Source organism: Sorghum bicolor, chromosome 1, assembly GCF_000003195.3.
Source record: "Sorghum bicolor cultivar BTx623 chromosome 1, Sorghum_bicolor_NCBIv3, whole genome shotgun sequence".
Lineage (NCBI taxonomy): Eukaryota > Viridiplantae > Streptophyta > Magnoliopsida > Poales > Poaceae > Sorghum > Sorghum bicolor.
The window spans coordinates 60,579,208-60,587,413 of NC_012870.2; the positions used below are offsets into that span (position 1 = coordinate 60,579,208).

Here is an 8,206-nt window from a genome sequence, read left to right on the forward strand (position 1 = left end):
GGGCCCGCCTCCATTAACCAGTTAATCGAGACAAGCATGGTAACCGCCTCCATTAAGTCTTGATTAACAGAGACCTTCCATTGGAGGCAGTTACGAATGCCCGCCTCCACTAATGAATAATGACCGCCTCCATTAAATTTCCTGTACTAGTGAATTCACTACAGAGAGCAAATCGAATTGAATGAGAGAGTGGGAGGAGACAAATCCGGTACAGATGAGGTATGTCAATGAGGGCGAGCAAGACAGCACTCCAAATAGGCTCTAGTGGTGGAACTCTGGAAGAGCACCAAAATCCATTACATTTATGTACGGAGGAGGGACGGATGTAAAGCCATTGCTACATTATCTCGTTTAGAAGAGGAAGGGCATAATTTCATCCATGCTAGATCTCGTCATGGTGGATGGGGATCTTGCCATGTCTGGAGGATTGGAGAGGAGGTGGGTATCTTCAAAGTCGAAGAGGATGTAGATGTTGTTGTCCATAGAGACGGATAACCGTTGCCACTCCATTAGCCTTGTAGTGGCCGCTACTAGGCCCTCAACCATGATGCCACCAAGAGGCCCTTGATCGCACCACCATCACCAAGCCCTTGCCCGGCATGTCGCCTCTGCTGTGATGCTAGAGATGAGAGAGCCGAGGAGAAAGAGGAGCGAGAGGGTGAGATAGATGCTTGAGGAAAAAAATGAGTTCCCTTCATGTTGAAATCCTCATTGTTGCTTATATATATGAACCATAGTGATGGGCTAGTGGGCTTTGACTTTTAGTGGCAAATCAATTTAGTTTTGTAGAGATGGTTCCAAAGTAAAGCGCCTCTGAAGTTAGGTAGGTATTTTAGGAGACAGATAGTTTTGATGTGCATCTATTGTAAATAAAATAGGACTATCTCTTAAAATTATTTTTGCAGTGGTTCCAACCATGCACTTTGTTGTTTAGCAGCTTTAGGTCCTTTTTGGGACAACTTATCTCTACTGAAGCTTGCTTTCTCTCACCACTGGTTTCCAAAATAATCACGGGGAGAAATGGCTTCTTGTTTGGCATGCCCAATTGTAGGAAGAACCACCATTGTAGTAGCTAAGATGAGGTAGAGGGGGGGGTCGGCTGTGTCTCCCTACTTTGGCTCTATCGCAAAGGAGGAAGAGGAGGTATGTGCGGCAATATGATGAACCCTCGCTAGTTCACCCGAATCTACGTAGAAGGGGCGAGGGTAGTCGTCTCCTAAATCGCCATGAAGAAGCATAACAAAGGAAGGGGCACACCGAAGAGGAGGAAGTGCCTCCTTGCTCAGTCGCTGGTGAGGAGGTGTGCACATGGCAACCCCTCACCTGGCCGATCTTGGTTGGGATGTGCTTCTCGTCCGGATCTTGACCAATGATGAGCTTGGTAGGGGTGACACTTGAAGAGGAGACAATGAAGGGGCAGACATTGCGACGTGATGAGTATAGAGGGAGGATGGCCATCGACAGATAAGAGGTGGGCACGTATGACGAGGACAAAAAGGACAGGAAGACACTAGTGCACAGAGGTACTATACAGGCGGTTTGTAACCCCTTTTACAGGCGGTTTGGCGAACCGCCTGTGTTTGGTGGCCTGTGGAAATAAATTTTTCCACAGGCGGGTCACTGAGAACCTCCTGTGGAAATGCATTTCTACAGGCAGTTCAGTTATGGCAACCGCCTGTAGAAATCTTTTTCCAGAAAATATAAAATCAGTTTTTAAAAATAGGGAAAAAAGATTTTAATACAAGGAAGGCCCATTGGCTATTCGTGTAAAATCACGTGCTACGCGGTCAGTGGGATTCGAACTCGAGACCTCGCCCTCGCGCGTACCCTCCTCTACCACTCCACCTATCACTCAGTTGTGTTCGAATTAGAGTTGAGTTCCCCACATACTATCATAAACCAAGCATAAATTGATTATTTGAGGCCCTAAATGGATTTAAATGGAAAAGTCGTCAACTACAAAGTTTTACAACTTTTTAAGATCTACAACTTTTATATTGGTAGTTCCTTCATCCGAGGTCATTTATAAAATTTGAATTTCAAATTTGAGAAATTCAAATGTAGTTTTCAATGACAAGATGATTTCAAATGAAAAAATTATCAACTAAAAAGTTTCATAACTTTTCAAGATCTACAACTTTCATTTTGACAGTTTTTTCAAACGAGGTCATTTGAAAAGCTCAAAAAATTCAAGTTGACATGTATTTCTACAAGCGGATTTCTTTGTACAGGCGGTTCCTTAAGAAATCCACCTGTAGAAATACATGATTTCTACAGGCGGTTTTGTAGTCAGGTAAGCCAATTTCTTTCTACAGACGTTCTTTAATTAAAACCGTCTGTAAAAATAAAATTATGTTCCACCGCTGGCTTTGAGCAATTCTGTACTAGTGAGATATGATGAGGGCGATGCTTGCAGAGGGAAAAGCTATGGTGATTTTTCCCACTGCTCCCTCCCTGTCACTTCGGTGTTCATGTGTAATTGGTGTTGTGGTGAGAATCACGGGATAAAAGCCCGGTATTTGGGGGACTTGGGCCCATATTTTTTATCCGAATCTATACCAAACATGCCTTAGCCGCTAGGCATGTGAGGTGGGCTATCGAATTATAGATGGGCTCTAGAACATTTCATCGTAAATGTATACCTATCAAATCTACATTGCAGAGCTGACGAAAGAGAAACTTTGCAGCATCTTCAGCACGAAAGCAATCGCTTGCTTCTCAATTGAAATGTCTGGAAGACATGCATGTTTTTCTTAGAGTTGACTGACTAAATGCAGGCAGATAGATGGCCCAAGGCCTAGCACACCTATGGGCTATGGCAGCCCCCTGCGAGCCCGCCTCATCTTGTTATACTCCAGCAGCCTCTGCACGTCAGGTATCACCTCCCTGACGCCGTCGAGCGCGGCGAACCGGTCCGCCCACGCCGCCAGCAGCGGCGTCTTGGCGGGGTCGATAACCCTCACGCCGCACATCACCTCGGACGCGCGCAGCCACCCGAGGAAGCCGCCTAGCACGACGTCCACGAGGCCGGCGGCGTCCCCGCCGAAGAACGCCTTGCCCCCGGAGCACTCCTCGAACGCCTGCTCAAACTTCTCCAGGACGGCCACCACCTGCCTCGCCGCCTCGACCCTGTCCTCGCTCGTCCTGCCGTTGTAAACGGGTATCCAGGTGGTGAAGAGCTGCAATGCAATTGCAAGCCGCCCAATCAGTACCAAATCTGAATTAAGTTGATCTGCAATTGCTTGCGAGTGCATCATGGAAGACACGGCGGCACCTTGTCATCTACGTAGGAGGCCCAGAAGCGAGCGACGGCGCGGCGGTATGGGTCGTCGGCGGGGAGGAAGCGGGGGCCGTTTGCCGGGAAGGCCTCGTCGACATACTCCACGATGACCCGGGACTCGCAGACGGGCCTGCCGTCGTGGAGGAGCACAGGCACCTTGGTGTGCACGGGGTTGGAGGCGAGGAGGAGCTCGCTCTTGCAGTTGAGGTCGTCCTCGACGTATCGGTAGGCGAGGCCCTTGAGGTTGAGCGCGACGCGGGCCCTGATAACGAACGGGCTCGACCACACGCCGAGCAGCTTCAGCTCTTGGCCTTCGTTGGCTTCTCGTGCTGCCATTGGTTTTGCTGTGAGTGAGTGAGAGTATTCTAGAGTTCCTTTGGTCTTTGTTTGGAGGAGTGTGTGAGTGTTCCTTCCGTTCTGCGAACATCAGGATTCGGTCGTGATCTGATTTGGAGCGGTGTGCGAACGTCAAGATTGTGTCCATGTGACCATGTGCGTGGTTCAGACATTCACTGTTCGTGTTCGTCATGCATGACGTGCACTCGCTTCGGAAAAAGGGCAGCAGACACTGTAAAGTTTTATTGACTTGACTAACCGCGAATTGCCTGTTTCGACAATGTAATATTAACAAACATTACCTAATCGCTATACTTAAAAGATTCGTCTCGTGATTTACAGGCAAACTATACAATTAGTTTTTGTTTTCATATATATTTAATGCTCCATGCATATGCCGTAAGATTCGATGTGACAAAGAATCTTGAAAAGTGTTTGATTTTTGGGTTGAACTAAACAAGGCCTTACTATATATTTTTAGCAAGATTCTTTATTATATATACTACTAGTAATTAGAAAACAAGTTTTTTTTTTCCAAAAATAATTCCAACTGATGGAACCACATGTATAACTTCTCATAATTTATCAAATGCAAGGCGTTTAGTGCTCTAAAGTTTTTTTTTATCTTTTACATTTTCTAAATAGCTTGTTATAGCTTTTTAAGGAATTGAAAACTGTCCCATCGTATTTAACGACACTTTAGCTCTACTAAATACTCTAGTCTAGCTGATAATTTTATTTTTTTCAGTATTGCTAACCCTGACAAAGGAAAATAATAGTTGTTTTTTTTACTTTAGGTGACTATAATCAACTTATCGTGTTGTGTTCTTAGCTTAATACAAATGATGTGTCATGAACCAATAAATTAAGTTACTGAGTCATCCATTGTTGAATGTTGAATGAATACACAAATGTTGATTATATTAATGAATACGTTAACTGATTGAATGACACAACTACATAGAAATTTTTACAAGGCGTTTCTAAAATAGCCTCCGAGGTGGTTGGGCCGGTTTCCTACCTCGGTTATTCGTGGTAAAGCAGCCAGCCACTAGTTAATGTTTAACCGAAGCGGTTATCCTATCACAATCATCTCTTTTAATATATTAACCGAGACAGTTGCCTTAAAATAACTATCTTGGTTAATAATCGATAATGGTTGCCTGCCTCGGATGTTGGAATAAAAAATAATTTAATTTATAACTTTTTCATATGAATTCAGGTGAAGATAAATTTTATATTAAAATTGTAGCACTCAGAGATCTTCAATTTTCTAGTTCGTTTTTCTGAATTGGTACTGTTTAGGTCCCAAAATAATGTTTTAAGTGCACAAATTTTGAAATTTAAAATTATCACCCGATCTCATATGCTAGATATGGTCTATACAAAATTTATTGTTCTTAATAGAATCTACAACGTCGTGTTAAAAAGGCTTTACTTTGAAGATGTTTAGAGACCCAAATATGTGTTTGAAGTTTATAAAATTTGAAATTAAAATTTTTAAATTCCTAAACGATCTCAAATGTTCACATAGTTGATACCAAAGTGTAGTAGCCAACCTGATCTAAATGTTTGATATTCACAAGTTTTTTATTTAAAGTCACTTAGAGTCTCAAATATGTGTTTAAAATTCACATGGTCTGAGACTTAATTTTTTGAAAATTTTCAAACTATCTCTAATGGAGATACATCATATACCAAAGTTATAGTACTTCAGAAGATCTAAAACTTTGTAGTTGAAAGTTTTTCATTCAAGTTTATTTTGTAACTAAAATGTCTAATATAATATTAGAAAATATTGATATAAAAAGATAGCCTATTAATAAACATGAATGATTGTGTGGTGGCAGCAGTAGTGATGTGATAGTGGTGAGTGCTAGATCATGAGTTTAATTCACTAAAGTCACATGTTTTTTAAGGCAACCGCCTCATTGCAGGCATCTTAACATGATTGTCTTGGTTAATCGATTAACCGACGGTTGGCCAACCGCTATATATCCTGACCTTTTGGCGAAGCCGGTTAGAAAAATCACCTTGGTTAGGGCGGTTTCGTGTTTATAAAATTTTCTTGTTTTAATATATTTGTGCAGAATTGATTGAGAATTTCTGTTTTCTTTAAAACCATGAAATGAAATAAATTCTACCATGTACGTACCTGTTTGGTGCAGATTCTGCAAAGTGCTTCTGCCCAAAAATAGAACGCCAACTAAACGAGTAGCGCCTGAAGCTACTTTTTCAGAGCAACTATTTTCATGCATGTAGTATAATTTTTGTAGTACCTACGACCTACTTTCAGTTTTCTACTTTTTGAATAGTTAGAAATAGAGAGATATTTCATAGTTGTTTCAAAGGAGGAAGAGAGAAGGGATATGCTTCATAGTTGTTTCAAACAAACAACTTATCATTTTATTTGGTTTATCTATGAATTGTGGAAAAGGTTATTCTCATAGATACCTTTTCCACTTATCATTTTGCATTACATATAGTTCACAACAATTTTTTCACAGCACATAGCTCACAATATCTTTTCCACAACTCATAGATAAACCATATATACCATACACCATGCATTTTATGATTTTTGTATAGGAAGCTACGGCTAAACAGTTTAAAACCTAGCTTAATTTTTTTAGAAACATGTATTCTAAAATGTTTCTGCCACTTTTAGCTTTTTATAGTCTCCAGAGCATTTCCAGCGAAAACTCTAAACAGGACCTCAACTCTATATTTTAGGACTATATTTTTTAATTAAAACATACACACACGAAAAGGGCGTAGAAAAAGGTGAAGGACGTATACATCGATCATTACCTAACGCACTAACAAGTAACCACACAAGCAAGTTGCACTCTTGCTATGTACCGCACGTGCAACAATATCACACCAAAGAAGAACAGGGGCGCTCAATCGATAACATCGCATGCACCACCTTAAACCCTTTATCTAGCATAATATTAGGAACCGAGTAGATTCAGTTATTCGTTGCCAAAGCGGCTGCCGCCGCGCCCCGCCTCATCATGGCGTGCTTGATCACCCTGCCGAAGTCCGGCAGGGCCGCCTTGGCCGCGTCAAGCGACGCGAAGCGGTCGGCCCAGGCCGCCAGGAGCGGGGTCCTGGCGGCGTCGAGGAACTTGACGCCGAGCAGCACCTCGGACGCGCGCACCCACACCAGGAGCCCGCCCAGCGCGACGTCCACGTTCCCGACGCTGTCGCCGCCGAAGAAGGGTCTCCCCTTGGAGCACTGCGCCAGCGCGCCCTCCAAGGTCGCCACCGCCGCGAGCATCTGCTTCACCCCGTCGCCCATCTCCGCTCGTGTCCTGGTGCCGTCAAGCATCTTGAACCAGGGCTCCACCAGCTGCACGCACACGCAGACAAACGTCGTCGTCAGTTCAATCCGCAGCGCTGTGAACCGCGAACAATAATATGCATCAGTAGTTAACCTTGGTCTCGATGAAGGCGACCCAGAACCGAGCGATGGCACGTTCGTAGGGTTCAGAGGGGAGGAGCGGCGGCCCAGCGGCGGCGAATGCCTCGTCAATGTAGTCGACGATGACCATGGACTCGCACAGAGCCTTGCCCTTGTGGAATAGCACGGGGACCTTCTTGTGGACGGGGTTGCTGTCGAGGAGGAGCTGGCTCTTGTTGGTGAGGTCCTCCTCGACGTACTCGTAGCTCAGGCCCTTGAGGTGGAGTGCAAGCTTCACTCTAGATCCGAAAGGACTGAACCAAGTGCTCAGAAGCTTCATCTCGTCTCCTCCACCTGCCATTTACTTGGCTTCCCTGCGTGTTGGGTCTTGTTTAATTTTTGCTGTTGTGATGTGATGTGTTTGTTGTGTTCCTCGCCGTGTGATCTGATTCGAGCGACGATCAATATATAGAGAGCTTGGTGGGCATTGGTTGCTCCGTCGTTTCAGGCTTCGAGCGCGGCGTCTATGGGCAAACGTTGTTTAGAATCTCAAGCAATGAGAGGCAGAGTGGGTTCGGGTGAACAGTAAACTAGAGAAAGGTAAGAAAATTAAGTGCTCGAGTCAATACCCAGGACTAACTTTGCAATCGGAGAACAAGAAGGTTCTATTTGCCTTTCGTCGTGTCGCCCGGCTCGGCGGTTAGCAGAATGTAGGGAAAGGGGTGCACATTGGCACGGACGCGCACTCGGGTTTCGCAGCCAGTTTTAACTTTTAACGGCTGCCGCACACAAGATAAAATGACGGCCCAGACAGATTGGGCTCCTTTCTCCTCATCTCGATCCAAAAATCATAAAATTGAGGAGAATACTTCACTCACCTTAAACAACTTTGGAACAACAACTGGACAACTATCAAAACTCACACCACTATATATATACTCCAATTTGGTAGAATCGATCCAACTAATTAACAACTCAAACAAAGGACTAAGAAACACAACCACCTACTCGGCAACACTAAACATCACGCAGCTTGGGGCACAACCACAGCCAGATGACAAGGAGCAACCGTAGAACTGGAAAGACTAGCAATGTCTCTAAGGATGAAACAATGCTAAAAGCGCTGACCAGCTAGCTTATCAAGGAAAGGTTTTCACCTATAACATCCAATACGATAGGAGGAG

The 8,206-nt window shown here is 44.1% G+C and overlaps 2 protein-coding genes across 2 annotated transcripts; both read right to left on the minus strand.

The window, feature by feature from the left end:
- LOC8062882 (probable glutathione S-transferase GSTU6) lies at positions 2,671-3,731 on the minus strand. Its single transcript, XM_002467556.2, has 2 exons — positions 3,275-3,731; positions 2,671-3,179 (listed from the first exon to the last, which is right to left on the minus strand). Exons 1-2 carry the CDS (start codon positions 3,614-3,616, stop codon positions 2,814-2,816), a joined length of 708 nt encoding a protein of 235 aa, XP_002467601.1. The 5' UTR covers positions 3,617-3,731; the 3' UTR covers positions 2,671-2,813.
- LOC8063056 (probable glutathione S-transferase GSTU6) lies at positions 6,281-7,454 on the minus strand. The gene is made up of 2 exons (XM_002467557.2): positions 7,057-7,454; positions 6,281-6,971 (listed from the first exon to the last, which is right to left on the minus strand). The coding sequence occupies exons 1-2, from the start codon at positions 7,381-7,383 to the stop codon at positions 6,588-6,590; spliced, it is 711 nt and encodes a 236-aa protein (XP_002467602.1). The 5' UTR covers positions 7,384-7,454; the 3' UTR covers positions 6,281-6,587.

Excerpts from the sequence above, each read along its gene's own strand:
- LOC8062882 (XM_002467556.2), bottom strand. The coding sequence starts at position 3,616 with ATGGCAGCACGAGAAGCCAACGAAGGCCAAGAGCTGAAGCTGCTCGGC. Across the intron at positions 3,180-3,274 it reads CCTCCTACGTAGATGACAAG|CTCTTCACCACCTGGATACC; the intron begins GTGCCGCCGTGT and ends ATTGCATTGCAG.
- LOC8063056 (XM_002467557.2), bottom strand. The coding sequence starts at position 7,383 with ATGGCAGGTGGAGGAGACGAGATGAAGCTTCTGAGCACTTGGTTCAGT. Across the intron at positions 6,972-7,056 it reads TCGCCTTCATCGAGACCAAG|CTGGTGGAGCCCTGGTTCAA; the intron begins GTTAACTACTGA and ends GTGTGCGTGCAG.